The following is an 18761-nucleotide window of genomic DNA, read 5'->3' on the forward strand; positions in this document are numbered from 1 at the left end:
CTGCTCAAATACCAATTATATTTTTTAAACAAAATTTAAATTAAAGCTAAAAGAAATTTCATAAGAAATTCTCGTGTCTATAGTGATAAAAAATGTTTATTCTGCTTAATAATTAAGGTTATCTGATATTATGAATGGAAATTTACTAGTTTTGAAAACTAAAAGAAATGATCACTACAAAGGCGCAACTGTCCCAATGACCGCAAAGATCGAGTCACACGTTTGTCAAGACACCCATGTATTGCGTTAGTTTAGACTTTGACCCCGTCACCTTGCCCTCAACTCATTTCAAGATGGCTGCCTGGAGTAAATTACAGGAGAAACTAACTCCTCGGAATTCCGCTGTTGCTGCAGGCGTAGTGGTACTTTGGTGGATAGCTCGGACACGATGGCAAACAAACGGCAAAAAGCAGTTAAACAGGTTTGTGATTTTTGTCCTTAATTGTCAATTTTATGTGATTACAAGCCGAAAATTATTTGCTCTCTTGTTGGGGTCAGAAAGTGACCCCTTGACGGCGTGAGCTGTCAGAATTTACGTGTATGATATTGAGTAATGTAGCACTCATTTGTGCAATACTGAGCAATGTAGTATGCGTTTGTGTGTATCAGTTTGCATGCCGGAACATGTTTGATTGTGGCTAGATTTTTTATAGGCAGGGGAGGGATGGGTATTGTTTCAGCTATGGTCTATGAATACAAGAAATAGGCTGCTCTATTATCTATTCAGTCTGAGCAGAGTTCACATTCTGCTGGGTGAACTGCTGAAAAAAGAGTGCGCATATTACTTAACTGTAATTTCTATCCCCACAAACACATTTGCTTTATAATTTAGTTATGGAAAGATGTCAAACTTTAATATCACTCAGATAAAGATAAAGCAAAGATTTATAAATCTCTCTATGAAATATTAATGGAGAATAGGAAATGTTTTGAAAATTTGGGATAGTCAGTTTCTGTAGACTAGTGTTTTGAAATAAAGCTGTTTATGAAATTATGACAATGACCATTTACAAACAGTTGTTCTCATTGCAGAGGAAAGACCACATTTAACCTTTCTGAGGCAATTGAACAAGAGCGCCGTGAAAGGGTTCGTGTTGTAACTCTGTACTTGTTTATTTTGCTTCATAATTTGGTATATACCCTGTATACACATTAAGTAGGACTTAAGATATGAAAAAAGCTCATTTGACACATTTTGTACATATTTATACATTATTTAAACAAAATCGAAAAAGTTTCAAAGATCATGGTAGGGTCCATGTCAAAATTTATTTCTTACACAGAGTCAATACAGGATGTTTGCTATTGATGTTCTTTCAGGAAAAAACTGCAGACAAGGGCAGAGATAAAGCAGCAGTAGATGGTGTCTTCTTCAGGTAAAATATATTCAACAGTAGCTGCCAAAATGATGCCATGCACCCCCCCCCCCTCCATTCATAGATTTTTCCAAATTGAAATTGATCTGCATCTCTGTTATGAAAACGATGGATGAAAATATCTCAGTAGAGTTTGATATATGCACCAACATATTTTAACTGTGAATAAAGTGGTCACCTTTAACTGTTAGTAAAATTTCTGCTTACATCTCAATGTCCCTACTGGTTATCTGAGCAGCTGGGTTATATCCCTGTGTGATGTTGAAAAAATGATGAATATATTTTCAATTCTGTTTCCATAGTTCTTATACTTAACCCCATCTTGCTCTCAATTTCTAAAGATTTCTCTAAAGATTAAATGTTTTCTTATACCCAAACCAACCTTACTTTCAGTTTCTGAAGATTGAACATCTTGTTGCATATTGTCATGTAATAATTTCGAGTATATATTTGTTTCATTCATATTTTTATTTCTGTGTCATTTCCAGGAGATTATGTCGTATTTTAAAGATTGTGATTCCAAGCTGGGTCTCTGCAGAGGCTGGCTACATGTTACTGGTAGCTGTGGCCCTAGTCTGTCGCACATACTGTGATGTCTGGATGATACAGAATGGGACTTCCATTGAGAGGTATGGTACCTTCTGTGCCATAAAGGTTCCCAGTGAAAGATTTTCCCCCAGAAATTTTACACACCAAATCTACTAGTCTGTTGACTCAGATTAATGGCTAATTTCCAGGCCAGATATTGGAATTGTGCACCTGTAAGAAGAGAGATCTTGGGAGTTGATGAACGCCCAACCCCCAGCTTAATGCATTATGTCTCAGTCAAAATGGAGTTGATCTAGTACAAATAAAGCTGTTTGCCTTTTTATGTACAGACACAGATGTGTCTGTACATATTGCCATCATCTGCGTCTGTCGTTGCCGTCGGCGCCGTCGTCGCCGTCGTGCACTTTTACCGATAACACGATAAGTGGAAAACCATTTTACCTTTTGACTTGAAACTTGCAGAACTGATGAATATTCATAATTCGCAGGTCAAGTTCGAAAATCAGCATGATCGGGTCACTTTTAGGGAATTTATGCTGTTTTTTCACTTTTTTCAGCATATATGCAGCACCGATAACATGATAAGTGGAAAACCATTTTACCTTTTGCCTTGAAACTTACAGAACTGATGAATATTCATAATATGCAGGTCAAGTTCGAAAATCAGCATGATCGGGTCACTTTTAGGGAATTTATGCTGTTTTTTCACTTTTTTCAGCATATATGCAGCACCGATAACACGATAAGTGGAAAACCATTTTACCTTTTGACTTGAAACTTACAGAACTGATGAATATTCATAATACGCAGGTCAAGTTCGAAAATCAGCATGATTGGGCCATTTTTAGGGAATTTATGCTGTTTTTTCACTATTTTCAATATAAATACAACACTGATAACACAATATAAGAAAAACGGATTGGCCAATTGTAATCATACTCACAGGAGTGGTCAATCTTACTAAAACGCAGGTTGAGTTCGAAAATCAGCATAATCAGGCCATTATTTTAGAAGTTATACTGTTTTTCACATTTCCTCAGATTCAATTATTAGGCATGTTAACAGTCTCATTATTTAACTAATAAGATGCCTAAAAGTGTTTGTTTGATATTTCCTGCATCTTTACAACATTGTTAGTTGATTATGTAAAAAACATGGTAAACTTGTTATCATGTATTGTGTAATAAAGTGTCAAAAATGGAAATAAACTCATATCATTGCAGTTTATCAGATTCAATCATCCACTATGTTCAGAATCTCAGAATGGAGGAAATTGGACATTTAACACTGTTCTATTGATACTTTTCCCATCTCATCAATTTTCTTAGTTGGTCATATAAAATGGCAGTAAAATGTTTATTTTATGTTAAAAAAGTGTTAAAAATGGAAATAAACCCATTTCAGAACAGTGCTGTCTTGTTTACATTTTGGCATTTTCAAGGCGTGACTTTGAAGTTCCATGGGCCTGAAGACCTTTGCTAGTCACATTTTCTGAATATCTGTGAAACAAATATTTTATAATTAAAAATTGATGGTCATTAAGCTGTTAAACATTATGTAATATTGCATCAAAATTTGAAGAAACCCCTATTTTGGGCACTGCTTCCATGATGACCATTTAAGGAAAATCATGTCACTTACTGTTCTCAAACTTACAGGAAAGAAACATGGGACTAAAATACAGCTTCAGTAGGCAATGCAGTCTGTTTGGTATTTTTATTTATTTATTTATTTATTTTGGCAGTTAAACAGTTTTTTGTGAAAATTTAATTTTTCACATATTGGCATTTTCAAGGTGCGACTTTAAAGTTCCATGATCTTGAAGACTTTTGCTTGTCACATTTTCTGAATGTCCATGTGACTAATATTTTATTAATAACATTTGATTGTCATTATGCTGATAAACATTATGTAATGTTGCATCAAAATTTGAAGAAACCCCTATTTTGGGCACTGCTCCTATGATGACCATTTAAGGGAAATCATGTCACTTACTGTTCTCAAACTTACAGGAAAGAAACATGGGTCTAACATACAGCTTCAATAGGCAACGCAGTCTGTTTGGTAAATTTTTCTGGCAATTTAACAGTTTTTTGTGAAAATTTAATTTTTCACTTATTTGCATCTTTATTTTCTGTTCTTTGTCTGTACATTTGACAGCTTTGCTGCCTTGTTTTCTGTTTTGAATGGGGATGCAAATTAAGATACTTGTGGGCCTATATTCCTACTTTTAGAGAAAATTAAAATTTAAATATGCTTCTTTATACAAGAATCGGACTAATTATACATTTGTTCTTTGCAGTGCAATTATTGGAAGAGACATGCAACTTTTTAAGAAACATTTATTCAAGTTCATATATGCCATGCCTTTGGTAAGTCTTCACTGACTGAGCAACTCAGATTTTTCATATATCTAAATTATCTATTTTTCACTTTTAAGAAAATGTACAGAGATGAGAATGTGTTAAAAATTGTGTATTAAACGTTGCGTTATCTACAACAAATATTTAAGGTAAGAATTTATCGGAAAATTGACTAATCTTGCCATTTTCTATTTCAGATCTCCTTGATGAATAATGTTTTGAAAGTAAGTGGAAATTATGTTGAATGTTGTGAAACAATTGGGCTGATTTTTAAAAATATCCAATAATGTTAATGCTTTGAGGGGATTCTGTTTTATGACATTAAAAAGTTATCTGCATTGTACTGTGCAATTGTATTATCTTAACCAATATTCACATACTGTACAAGGAAATAACATGCCAATAATGGTTTAATTACTAAATCTTTACCTTACAGTTTGGATTAAATGAAGTTAAACTGCGTTTTAGAACCAGACTCACAGATTACCTGTACGACAAATATCTCAGGTTTGTCTTTATTAATTCTTTTTAATGAAAGCAGTACCTATTCCTTCTTTTTGCCCAGTGGGCAGATATTTGAAGAACATGAAAGGTGGTGGTCTCCATATCCATATTAGGTGTAGTTGTCTTTTGTGAACTTCTCTCATTTTATGTTATTTGTAAATGAAGTACAGTTAAACATTTTTACAACATTTTAAGTACATTATGTTGTATAAAGATTTAGGATTATATTTGTAGGGGGTTTACATACTACAAGATGAGTAATTTAGACAACCGAATTTCTAATGCTGACCAGTTGCTGACACAAGATGTTGATAAGCTTTGTGAAAGTATTGGGGAACTTTATTCCAATTTAAGCAAGGTAAGATTTTTAATGTTTTTATTAGTGTATTGTGCGTGTTTTACTCTTTTTATTTTGTGGAAGCTTATGTGTAAGAAACTGTAAACTGCTAAAGGAGAACTGTCTTTTCTGATTATTTTCTGATTGCATTTAAGTGGATGCAATATTGATATTATCTCTTTATTTTTCAGCCTGTACTTGATATTTTTCTGTATGCTTTTAAACTAGCTGGAGCCATTGGTATTCAGGTAAGATACTAAGAGTTTAAGTAGAAATAGTTTCGGGTATATAAATGACTGTGAAAATATTTTACAGGGAATTTTAAGAAATCCCATAGGCTGTTAGTTGACTGATGTTCTGGACTTTTATTATGTACAGACACAGATGTGTCTGTACATATAGCCATCATCTGCGTCTGTCGTCGCCGTCGGCGCCGTCGTCGCCATCGTCGCTGTGCACTTTTACCGATAACACGATAAGTGGAAAACCATTTTACTTTTTGACTTGAAACTTGCAGAACTGATGAATATTCATAATACGCAGGTCAAGTTCGAAAATCAGCATGATCGGGTCACTTTTAGGGAATTTATGCTGTTTTTTCACTTTTTTCAGCATTTATGCAGCACCGATAACACGATAAGTGGAAAACCATTTTACCATTTGACTTGAAACTTACAGAACTGATGAATATTCATAATACGCAGGTCAAGTTCGAAAATCAGCATGATTGGGCCATTTTTAGGGAATTTATGCTGTTTTTTCACTATTTTCAATATAAATACAACACTGATAACACAATATAAGAAAAACGGATTGGCCAATTGTAATTATACTCACAGGAGTGGTCAATCTTACTAAAACGCAGGTTGAGTTCGAAAATCAGCATAATCGGGCCATTATTTTAGAAGTTATACTGTTTTTCACATTTCCTCAGATTCAATTATTAGGCATGTTAACAGTCTCATTTTTAAATTATAAGATGCCTAAAAGTGTTTGTTTGATATTTCCTGCATCTTTACAACATTGTTAGTTGATTATGTAAAAAACATGGTAAACTTGTTATCATGTATTGTGTAATAAAGTGTCAAAAATGGAAATAAACTCATATCATTGCAGTTTGTCAGATTCAATCATCCACTATGTTCAGAATCTCAGAATGGAGGAAATTGGACATTTAACACTGTTCTATTGATACTTTTCCCATCTCATCAATTTTCTTAGTTGGTCATATAAAATGGCAGTAAAATGTTTATTTTGTTTTATGTTAAAAAAGTGTTAAAAATGGAAATAAACCCATTTCAGAACAGTGCTGTCTTGTTTACATTTTGGCATTTTCAAGGCGTGACTTTGAAGTTCCATGGGCCTGAAGACCTTTGCTAGTCACATTTTCTGAATATCTTTGAAACAAATATTTTATAATTAAAAATTGATGGTCATTAAGCTGTTAAACATTATGTAATATTGCTTCAAAATTTGAAGAAACCCCTATTTTGGGCACTGCTTCCATGATGACCATTTAAGGAAAATCATGTCACTTACTGTTCTCAGACTTACAGGAAAGAAACATGGGACTAAAATACAGCTTCAGTAGGCAATGCAGTCTGTTTGGTATTTTTATTTATTTATTTTTTTTTTTTGGCAGTTAAACAGTTTTTTGTGAAAATTTAATTTTTCACATATTGGCATTTTCAAGGTGTGACTTTAAAGTTCCATGATCTTGAAGACTTTTGCTTGTCACATTTTCTGAATGTCCATGTTACTAATATTTTATTAATAACATTTGATTGTCATTATGCTGTTAAACATTATGTAATGTTGCATCAAAATTTGAAGAAACCCCTATTTTGGGCACTGCTCCTATGATGACCATTTAAGGGAAATCATGTCACTTACTGTTCTCAAACTTACAGGAAAGAAACATGGGTCTAACATACAGCTTCAATAGGCAACGCAGTCTGTTTGGTAATTTTTTCTGGCAATTTAACAGTTTTTTGTGAAAATTTAATTTTTCACTTATTTGCATCTTTATTTTCTGTTCTTTGTCTGTACATTTGACAGCTTTGCTGCCTTGTATTGCTTTGTATCTGTTATTAATTTCATTTTTAATTTTGTTTTGTACTATTTCAGGGTCCAGGATACATGTTGGCTTATTTAGCTGTCTCTGGACTTATACTTACTAGGTTTGTGTTCTGCATTGATGTGTTACTGCTTTTTGGTACTTGTAGGCTAAAACTTAAAAAAACACACATGAAGAACTTTAGTGTTAGTCATAATTTATTTTTCCATTTCTTGTGTATTTGTAGACACCAAAAGTCCAAAAATAATATAATAAGCAATACTTGTTACACTGGTTATGCATGTGTTTTCAGGCTTAGAAGACCTATTGGAAAAATGACTGTGATAGAACAAAAGTATGAGGGAGAATTCCGCTATGTCAACTCTAGACTCATTACAAATAGGTTAGTATTTTTAATTATTGCAAGGGAAGACAAAAAAGAAATATTATAGAGACAGTTTTACTACTGTCTGTGCTATAAATTTGAAAAAGTTCAAAAGTTTTAAAAATACTGATGTTGCACTTTCTTATGTTTTGAACTTGGACTGTCCATTTCTGTTCCAGTGAAGAAGTAGCATTTTACCAGGGAAACAAAAGAGAAAAAGTCACAATAGAAGGAACTTTTAAGAAACTGGCAAGTATACAGCATACTGTCTGACTGCAGAAACAAAAGCTAAAAGCATGGTCAATTTGTTGCATATAAATTTACAAATACGTGCATTGTTGTATAATAATATTGTTTAATAGCAAATATACCTTTTTCATATAACATAAGACAAAAAATATACTGTGAATTGTCTCTATTTCTTTTTTGGTTTTAGGTGGATCATTTAAGAACACTCATAAACTTCCGGTTTAATATGGGACTGATAGACAACATAGTAGCAAAATGTGAGTGCTGAGTTTTTTAAGCCAATGTTTTTCTTTCTCCATTTAGATATTTTAAATGATCTTCTTGGGTATTTTATATTTAAGTCCTTTATATTTTGCATTGTCAAGAGCTCATCTTGTTTATGAAAGGAATCCAAACTAAGATTTAGCATAATGTAGTCCATGGGGATGCTTAATTTTGTGTTTGTAAATATACAAAACAATTTATAAATTACAGAAATCTTTCACAGTTCACAGCACCTTGATGTTTAAGAATTATTGTAGTAGATGATACATTTTACATTGGATAATAGGCATCAGATTTAAAATGTTGTGTATCAGTTCAGCCATATGCACAGAAGTATTTTCCAGTGAAATGGGTTTTTCATCGTCTCTTATGCGATATACCACTGATGTTAGCAGACATGGGGAAACTGTCTGTCCAACCGGTCATGACCGCCTGAAAAGTCAGACTGGCAACATTTTTGATTATGCAAGTCCACTTAATTAGCAAAGTTTATGTGAAAATGCAATAAATAAAAATAAATCATAGGCTAATGGAAATAAAACACCAGCTCAGACAAGCACATAATTAGGACCTACAGATTCCTTGTGGTGCAGGTTCTTCGTTTCTTCACTAACTCTTAAGTTTTCCCCATCTCTGATGCTGGTAAAAAATTAATCATCTCAAAAAAAAAACTTAATTTATTTTCATCTACAGGGCATGATGTTGTGCACCTTCATCAAATAATTTTGGTCATATTTGTTTATTCTTTGATTGTAAAATTATTGGTTACAGACATTGCCACTTTGGTGGGATATCTGGTCGTAAGCCGTCCCTTCCTTGACCTGGCAAACCCTAGACACTTACATACCTCACACAGTGAGAGGCTAGAGGTGAGAAGAGTCCAGAGCATTTGATCAAATGAAATACAGCTCATGTCATCTAAAATAACTTTTGGTCAATGGAAAACTAATAATGGATTGGTAATGATTTTAATTAAGTTGTTTTAAATGGCAATATTATTCAAAACTGAAATTGGTCCTCGTTTAATAGTGAAAAAAGTATCATTAAAAATAGACATACAGCCTATTTGTTGTGCTTTAGGACTACTACAAGTCTGGCAGGATGTTGGTCAGAATGGCAGAAGCTATTGGAAGAGTTATCCTTGCTGGCAGGGAAATGACCAGACTGGCTGGGTAAAATTCTCTCTCTTGTTCTAGAGTTACCTGTTTGCTAAAAACATAACCCCCCAGGGTAAAAACTAATTGGCACAATTGTATCTATGCTGTCAGCTTTTATCCTGGATAGAGAGGAAATATCAATAAAATAAAAACTGTGATAGATCATAACAGAGCAGTTAACTCTGGAATTGCATCTGTTTAAGTCTTGTACTTTGACCGTTGGTCACTTGCAGGTTCACATCAAGGGTGACAGACCTGATGAAGGTCCTGGATGACCTGAACAAAGGGCAGTACCAGAGAACCATGGTGTCCAGTCAACAGAATGCTGAAGGTACGTAGAATGGAAAGCTGCTCCGCTTTCAGGGTGATAGTGCTGTCATCAGGCACTTGCTAGTAGGTATAAATGTGTCTGTAAAGAGTTTTGCTTGTATAACTATAGATTCTCTGTTTCAATGAGGAAAAGGAAAAAACTCTGTGTTGTTGAATTTTCATGGCCTGAAATTGTATGTTCTACTGTTTACTTCAGGTGAAAAACCCTCAGTGCCACTGATCCCAGGAAGTGGAAGGGTTTGCTACCAGGACTACATTATCAAGTAGGTGATTATACTGAATGCTGCTACTTCTGCACTATGTATGCTGCAATGTGTTGTATACCGTGCATTATTCATATTACAGAAAGTAGTTTTCCTTTCCAGGGTGCAAAATATTTCAGTATCATGTTTGCTTTGTGTATTTTGGAATCTGCCAACTTTTTATGGAATCCTTTTCTGTATTTACTATTCAGGCCTGTATGTAGCTAGTCATGATCAAATTTAAAATTGGGTTCCAGTTTTGAAAAAGTTGATCTTTTCACCTCCTTACTTTCTTTTGAACCTCCCAAACTTCATAACTCATGCACTATTCAGGGCACAAATAGCTTTCCTTATGCAAGCTACCAATACGGGAAGATTTGTAAACCTTTTAATTGTCATATCATTATGTTAGTAAGTGCCATAGTTGACCAAACACCTTCTGTATTGATAGTTCTCGATAAATAAAAAAGCAAATATTTAGCCTTGTTCAGTTTCATTCCATGCCTGTCTTATGGTTTTTAAAATATTAAAATATGTGTAATAAATATATTTTCATGCTGTCATTCTGCTTTCAGATTTGAATCTGTCCCTTTGGTTACCCCCAATGGTGATGTCCTTATCAAGGAGATGAACTTTGAGGTCAAGTCTGGGATCAATGTGCTAGTGTGTGGCCCCAATGGATGTGGAAAGAGTTCTCTATTCAGAATACTTGGAGAGGTAAACAATAACCCATTCAGCTAGTATACTCAAAGCTAGCGTGGTCAATCAGAAACAGAAAGTGAAGGATTGAAAAGGTTGAAAATAACCTTCAGTGCTTTTTGAACAAACGAAACGGTTTCTAAGCTGTCGGCTGTTTAATATGCAATATGTAGTTTAGATCTTACTTTAAGTACTGAATGGATTCGACTATGTTATATGAATTTTTTTTTTTGCTTCATTTTAATAGTATGTAAATAGTTTCTATTTTGCAGTTGCAAATTTTAATTTATGAAATTATTATTATTATTATTATTATTATTATTATTATTATTATTTTGAAACAATGATAATTTTTTCAGCTTTGGCCACTATTTGGTGGTACAATGACCAAGCCTGACAAAACCAAACTCTTCTACATCCCACAGGTGAGGGACAACTTTTTGGGAATATCAAATAACATGCATAATTATTCTTTTTAATGTGAATAAATTACAATATTTAAGATGGTGTGGTAAAAAAGTACACAGTTATTCGTTATTATCAAAAAAATTATTTAGATGATGTTGTAAAAGAAGTACATAGTTATTCTTTGTCACCTTAAAATTTATTAGGGTGATGTTAAATTGAGCAGATGTCACTTCAAACAAGTATGAAAAATATATGTAAGTTACAATTCAGAAGGTATTCACAATATATTTCTGTGCTTCACAATTTTACAGAGACCATACATGACATTAGGTACTTTGCGAGACCAGGTCATCTACCCAGACACCAAGCAGGACATGATTGATAAAGGTGTCATTGACAAGGACCTAGATCATTTCATGGAAAAGGTAAGAATTTAATATAGATGTTCTTCTTACAAACTCAGATATATGATATTAATTATTATGATATATGGTGTAATGATTAATTATTGGTTTTGTGCAGTATCCATGTTACGGTACTTTTGTTTATTTTTACATTAAATTGGTGAATAGAAATAGGGAAAAATATTGTTAATTGTAAACATTTTACAAACCTTTTAATCAGTCACAAAGATCATATATTCATATCTTCAAAATGACCTTATTTAATCACTACTTAAAACATACTCAAACTTACTTTATTTTGAATATTTTACCAATACATCATTATACATGACTTCCCCAGACTACTTTGTTCATAATATTTTGTCAGTATTTGATTCTTCCATACTTTATTACTCTGCATATTTGATCAATGTCTGGCTTTTAATTCATCATGCAGGTTCAGCTTTCTTACATTGCTGAGAGAGAAGGAAATTGGGACTCTATACAAGACTGGATGGATGTACTTAGTGGGGGAGAGAAACAACGAGTTGCAGTATGTAGACTTCTGGTCATATACTATAATTAATTAAGGATAGAACAGATATCATCTTTATTAAGAGATTAACCTTCTGTAGTTAAGCTAGCACGTAAAAATTTCAGTTGCCTGTTTTCAGTGTTCTGGAGTGAATTTCACAATGTCATTGATCAAATGAATTCTTTTCTCTGATATAGTGAAGAATGGAAGAAAAATTAATTTTGAACATTTTGTTAAGTAGTTCATCCCTAACATTTTATTCCTTTTGATGGCCAACTTTTTTTCTTCTTCAGATGGCTAGATTGTTTTACCATAAACCCCAGTTTGCTATCTTGGATGAGTGTACTAGTGCAGTGAGTGTAGACGTGGAAGGATTCATGTACCAGCACTGTAGGGAGGTAAGTAATGCTGTATTTATATCAGACTTTTCTGAAATTATCTGAAGTTTAGCAGTGAATCCTTTATCTGTTTAATAACTAGCCTTGGAAGCTGTGTTGTTAGAAAGAGGAAATGAACTGGAAATAAATGATAGCAAGTTCTTGCAATGAAATGAGAAGGTAATAATGTGTATATCCAGGGAGTTCAGAACTTAACAACAATTTTGTGTTCCAGGTTGGCATCAGTCTTTTTACAGTGTCTCATAGGAAGTCACTATGGAAGCATCATGAGGTAAGGCACATGCTTTTTTCATTAAACAAATTATTAGATGACTTTTCGGTCAGTTACACACACACACACACACACACACACCATCATCACCAATTCCTGGAAAAAAACTTCCATTTATGTATCTATCTCGATATAGAAAAGCAGTTAAATATTTAAATATTTTTTTGTTATTAATTTCTAAATTGGTTTTCTTCTTATATATTTCAGTACTATCTACATATGGATGGTCGTGGAAGTTATGAATATAAACCAATAACTCCAGAAACCACAGAATTTGGGTCTTAACTAAGACCAGTGAGATTGGATAATGTGAATTAAATTGTCTCAAAACTTCACTGTAATTATGCGATAAAGTATGTCATCAGTTGAAGAGCATATTACAGTTCAATCTTGAACACCAGTAATATTAAACAAATTAAATTTTGATGGATTTTTTTTGCTCAGATTTTGCTACATTTGCTCTTCTCAATTTCAGAAATGTCTGCATAAAAATAAAATTTGAAAAGCTTAAATCTTGATGTTGCACAGACTGATAAAAGATTAGTTATGTCCATAAAAATTTAACAACGTATATAGAAAATTGCCAAGATACATCTGGTTGGCATTGTGCTAATATTTGTTTCACCAATTTTTATGTACTTTGACTGGTAAGGATATTTAGAGGCTAATACAGTTCATTCCAGATTTATGTTCACTTGGGTTATTTTTGATAATATAATTTTGTTTTTATCAACTATCTTTGCATTTCAATAATGACAATATGGCAATTTCTCTCTCTTTTGTACACTTGTTTGCTACCAAAACTAGGCAAATTTCATTCATGCAGGCCCACAAAGTCCATGCTATTATTTTTATTTTCTAATGCTTGCTTGTTAACATACCAAGTTTTAGAATCAGCATAAGATTGTACTAATTTTAGATGTAACACCTTTTTTGTGGGCCAATACTTAGAATTATTTATTTAAAGAGTCCATTTTTGACAGAAAATGTTATGGAGTGGAATTGGTAAGATTTTATACAAGATGTACATATCATGTACAGTATTGGATAAATTGGCAATGAATTTTGGCCAGTTATTAGTCATGTTTATTAAGTCTAACAAATAATGAAAATTGTATATAAGATGTTTAAAGCCAGTTTGATAACCTTAATGTACAGAAGACCTAAAATTATGTAAATCAAGTCAGTTATGAATTGCTGTGATGAATAATCTCTTCAAAGTGAAGTTTGTGGACTGAAATGATTTGAAAACAAAATTTTATCAAATTATGCCAATAAAGAAAAACAGATTATCATAAATTTGTTTTAATAATAATTTCTTTCTTGATTATAATAGCCATAGTTGACTGTTGAAAATTGAGAAAATGTACCTTCACCTACTTTCTGTAAAAATCTGCATGTGAAAGATCAAATGCACTGTTGCTTCAAATGCTGAAGTGAAAAAGAGATCTATTAAGAGAATGATGGGCAGTTACATCATGAAAAAGACTATTGGCTTATTTTGGCACCTTTGGACCAGGTTCATCCACCAGCCATTTTTTACTTGAAATTGGAAGGAAGGGAATGGAAATGTATCCACAGGTTCTGTCATATAACAAGTAAAATTACTTTTGAATGTTCTTAACTTAAAGGATACACAAATGGAATGTCATTTTCTTTTGCTCAGATAAGAGATTATCAGCTGTTTTAAAATAAGTTTACATGCTAGCGAAAACCTTTGTATAAAAAAATTACACATTTATGCATGCGCAGGAAATGGGATGTGCACTATGGTGTTCTGAAAATCCAGAACACGAAAAAATTTTCAAAAGCTTAAATTTTGAAACAACTCTGACAAAATATTTTACTCTGCTGTTGGCCAGTTCAGCAAGTATAGTGCCAGCTGTTTGGGTATTGGTAGCTGCATCACTTTGTTTATGGGCACATTTTGCAGAATAGCTATTTTACACAAATGTTGCAGATTCAGTGTGGTCGGCAACAGCCACAGTCTTATCATTCCATCTGTTGATGAAGTTGCCATGTGCTTTCCAGCACAACTGAAGCTCATCCTGACAATAGTTGGATACAGGCCAATGTAAAAACCCACACTCCGTGGCCCTGCATTCTCACGGTCTTCCAGTTTGTACAGCAGTGTAGCATTATCACAGTTAAACATGTGCACAGTTGCCTCAGAGGTAGCAACTGCCAGCAAGGTGCCATCCTTGTTGTAACTCACACAATCAATGGTGCCTGTTACATCCTTAGAGTCCACAGCAACTTCTGTTATCACAGATTTCTTGTTTATGTTGATAGTGTAGAGAAAATTATCAGTTGTTGCTATGGCCAGGTGGGAATGACGGTAACGGGGATCAAAATCAAAAGACCTTGCATTGTTTATGGTACACACAGGTAATTCTAAGTCATCATGGAGGCAAAATTTGAGTTTGAGAGCTTTCCGTGTCACAACAAACAACAACCCAAATGAACCTGCAACTGCAATACAGCTACTGTCTGGGGACCATTTACACTCTACCTCTTCAGTGTATCTCCTGGTCCCAACAAACCCCTTACATATATGGTGACATATTGCGGTATCTATGGAAATGATCAGGTCATCAGAGCTGAGTAAAGACACACCAAGCTCAAACATGGTAGATGTCCTAGCAATGCTGGCAATAAGGAGGCCATTTGGGGACATTGTGCAATAGTGGAAACTGGAGACCGTCCCATTTCTACTCTTTGTCCTCAATGCAAGAGTTTCTATGTCCATGAGAGACATATTCCCTGCTCCTAGGAAAAGAATACTTCTGCCATTGGGTGTTGGTACTACTCTTGGGTTTGCCCGGGACTTGCTGTGTTTCAACACAGAAACTCCTAAAATGATGAATCATTATAAATAAATAAATGCTGACAATGACATAAAGAATCAATTAAATTATATATAATTGGCCTTAATAGATAAAAAATAAATAAATTGGCCATGAAAAAAATTATCACATATGCCCATCCAATGTTGTACAGTACCTAACAACTATGATATACCTAACAACTATGATATACTTTAGATATTAGCTGAATAAATCATTATTATCATACAAGCATATTCCAAATCAATGCTATATCTTAAAACCATGACATGCTGAATCACACATCTTCATTTTGGGGTCTGCCATATAGATAAACGACCTTATAAAATATTCATCCCAATAGATACTGTACGTCTCTATACATACATGTCTCAATAGATTTACTTCTCGTTAATTTACGTTCCGATAGATCCACCAACAGATTCCCATAAACCCATGTAACTTTAGATCCAGGTACTGCTAGATCCATCTATCTGACATCGTAATCGGCTAAAATGCCGATATCAACTTGGGATACAGGTATGAGGCTTTCGAGTGATAGTCTGACTGCGAGTACTGACCCACTTAGTGATCTGACTTAATTACTACCTGATATTTATTACCTTAAAGGTATGGTAAGCTCTAAAAAAGGCGCAAATTCCCTTAGAAAATGAATTTCACCCGGACAAACTGTATTTTTCCTGGACTTAATTTTACCAGTCCATTTTTTGTTCTAAATCATCAATCCAAACTATCCAAAAGCAGTTTGAGTTTCTTACGAGGTCTTAAGATACTATGATCAGAATTCATATTCTCCCAACCTACACATTACTTAAATTAGGTAAAAGTTATGAATTAATTGCATTTCCAAACAACCTATGTTGTTTACAAGGGCCCGTTGGAAGTGGGGGGAGGGGGCTGCAGCCAATAATTTGCTCGTGTATCTTCCCCTGGCTTTCGCTACCCTTGCTCGCACAGCCTCCCCCCCCCTTTTTTTTCCGTTTTCCTTTATGTATCTATCAGTAACGGGATTATAGTGACGTGTAATATTTTGGGATTAAATTTTATCCACATGTCCCCTTCATTTCATCTACACATACCTATCCTCTCACTGAGCTTCCAATGTGCAATCAATCCCTCCACAAGGTTACTGGCAAGCAAAGGTGTACGCCCTGGCCTTGGGAGGAAAGCAGTGTGGTTGGTGACAAGTTCATCATCCTTGTAGGGAATAAATTGACCGTCAGGCCACAATATTACATCATCACCAGCATTGGAAACTGCCTTCTGCAAATCTGAACATAAAAGTGCTTTGTGAGAATATTTCAAAGATTCACGCAGTTAATCAGTAAAAACTGCTCCATAAATTGAAGAAGTGAGTTTATGTATATGATAAATGCAATCAATTAGATATAATGTTTAATGTAAACATCTCTTACATGCATAACATGTACATGTATAAGGTCATTGTGACTGATAATCACAGCGTCAACTCACTAGGTTTGGGAGGTAATGCTTTAAACATCTTTACAACTTTCCCTGGAATCCCTCGCCAACATAATGGAAAGGGCTTTAATGTCCAACTTGGGGCATCTATTTTGCCCTCTAATTCATCCAACTTCAAACTTTGCACATTCCCCATGACCTGAAAAAAAGTTTTGTCCTGTTAGGCTTATTTCAAATGGCTTTTCATTATAAGCCATTCATTTGTGTTTTAGGAATAAAGGCAACACTGCACTAAGGCTACAGCGAGTATGAAACTATACTATTATTACACAAGCTGATTAACTTAACTTATACTAGTACAACGTGGCTTGTAAGTGCAACTTGGTTGCATAAAAATTAAAAACCAAAGTCGACGCTCCAAAATGTCATTATGTGTAACCGGGAAAAAACTCGCCGAATTGTCTGTATGTTTCATTCTAAGGTCTTGCGTGTGTATGCCATGCATGCAAATTTACGCACTGTGGCATAACTGCCAATTCCTCACCTTGAAAAAAATCTTTAAATTGTTTACATTTCAGCAATATTTTTCTTTGAGGTCAGTGCTACTATGGGAAGATAATAACCATCGACGTCGCTTGCGTGCAAGATAGGACTATTCAAAGCGGTTAATATCTTATCGCTAACCGATGCTTCCAAAGTTCGATGCTTCCAAAATTGAGTTAAACAGTTTTAAAATAGTCTTAAGTAAATGTGTCATTTCCAGGAGATTATGTCGTATTTTAAAGATTTTGATTCCAACCTGGGTCTCTACTGAAGCTGGCTAGATGGTGCTGGTACATGTAGCTTTGGCCCTAGTATGTCGCACTTACTGTGATGTCTACTTCATTTTAATTATATAACTGTATGAAAATAGTTTTGATTTTGCTGTTGAGTTTCAGATTTGATTTATTAAATTCTTTTTCTTGAAACAATGACTTTTTTTAGCTTTGGCCACTTTTTGGTGGTACAATGACCAAGTCTGACAAAACCAAACTCTTTTACATCCCACAGGTGAGAGCTAGGCAACTTTTAGGGAGTATCAAATAGCATGCATAATTATTCTTTTCAATGTGAGTACATTATAATGTTTGAGATGGTGTTGTTACAAAGTACACAGTTATCCTTTGTCATCAAAAAATTTATTTAGATGTTTTTAAAAAAGTATAGGGAGGTAAGTAATGGGGCTATATTTATATAAGACTTCCCTGCAGTTATTTCTTATCCGATCAAAAAGCAGGAAATAACTATGCACAAAATAGGCTACTGTCAATTCTGATGCAAAAGTACATTATGTTAAACTGTAAATTCAACATCAAATTTTAATTATGCTCAACAGGTAATACCAATGAAAGTAAAATGTGTAACAAGCATAAGGCTTCAGGCCCATGAGAGTTCAAGTTCACACTTTGAAAATGTATAACTTCCAGAAAAAGAAGCCAATTAGACTGCTTTTCCAACTCAGGCTACATGCCGATTTTCGAACTTGACCTCCGTTTTAGTAAGATTGATTACTCCTGAGAGTTTCACGACAACAGGCCTAGCGGTTTTCCTTGAAATGTGTTTACAGTGTTGCATATATGTTGAAAAGTGAAAGAAAAAAGCATAACTTCTACAATAATGGCCTGATCATCCTGATTTTCGAACTTGACCTGCGTTTTATGAATATTCATCAGCTCTTTAAATATAAAGCCCATAAGTAAAACTGCCTTCCACTTATCGTGTTAACAATGAAAGTGCAAGGTGCCAGCAACGGCGATGACGGCTACGACAGACGCAGGTGATGGCAATATGTACAGACACATCTGTACATATTTACTGTACTGTTTGAGAACAGTAAGTGACATGGTTTTTCTTAAATGGTCATCATGGGAGCAGTGCCCAAAATAGGTTTTTTTCAAATGTTGATGCAATATTACATAATGTTTAACAGCATGATGACCATCAATTT

The 18761-nt window shown here is 34.1% G+C and overlaps 2 protein-coding genes across 2 annotated transcripts; one reads left to right on the plus strand and one right to left on the minus strand.

Moving 5' to 3' along the window:
• Positions 1–260: 260 nt before the first annotated feature.
• Positions 261–13805, plus strand: LOC106166020 (ATP-binding cassette sub-family D member 3). The gene is made up of 24 exons (XM_087010056.1): positions 261–421; positions 1033–1087; positions 1321–1376; positions 1865–2005; positions 4228–4297; positions 4486–4512; positions 4725–4795; positions 5027–5150; positions 5321–5377; positions 7257–7309; positions 7499–7588; positions 7750–7819; positions 8007–8076; positions 8855–8952; positions 9164–9255; positions 9474–9571; positions 9767–9833; positions 10388–10529; positions 10871–10936; positions 11231–11344; positions 11760–11855; positions 12131–12235; positions 12450–12506; positions 12714–13805. Exons 1-24 carry the CDS (start codon positions 294–296, stop codon positions 12789–12791), a joined length of 2025 nt encoding a protein of 674 aa, XP_086866182.1. The 5' UTR covers positions 261–293; the 3' UTR covers positions 12792–13805.
• A 34-nt stretch (positions 13806–13839) lies between these two features.
• Positions 13840–17486, minus strand: LOC106166047 (uncharacterized). Its single transcript, XM_087010074.1, has 4 exons — positions 17319–17486; positions 16826–16973; positions 16432–16623; positions 13840–15359 (listed from the first exon to the last, which is right to left on the minus strand). Exons 2-4 carry the CDS (start codon positions 16968–16970, stop codon positions 14350–14352), a joined length of 1347 nt encoding a protein of 448 aa, XP_086866200.1. The 5' UTR covers positions 16971–16973; positions 17319–17486; the 3' UTR covers positions 13840–14349.
• Positions 17487–18761: the final 1275 nt, after the last annotated feature.

Source organism: Lingula anatina, chromosome 1 (assembly GCF_051362555.1).
Source record: "Lingula anatina isolate TDL-2025a chromosome 1, LinAna3.0, whole genome shotgun sequence".
In the NCBI taxonomy this organism is placed as follows: Eukaryota; Metazoa; Brachiopoda; class Lingulata; order Lingulida; family Lingulidae; genus Lingula; species Lingula anatina.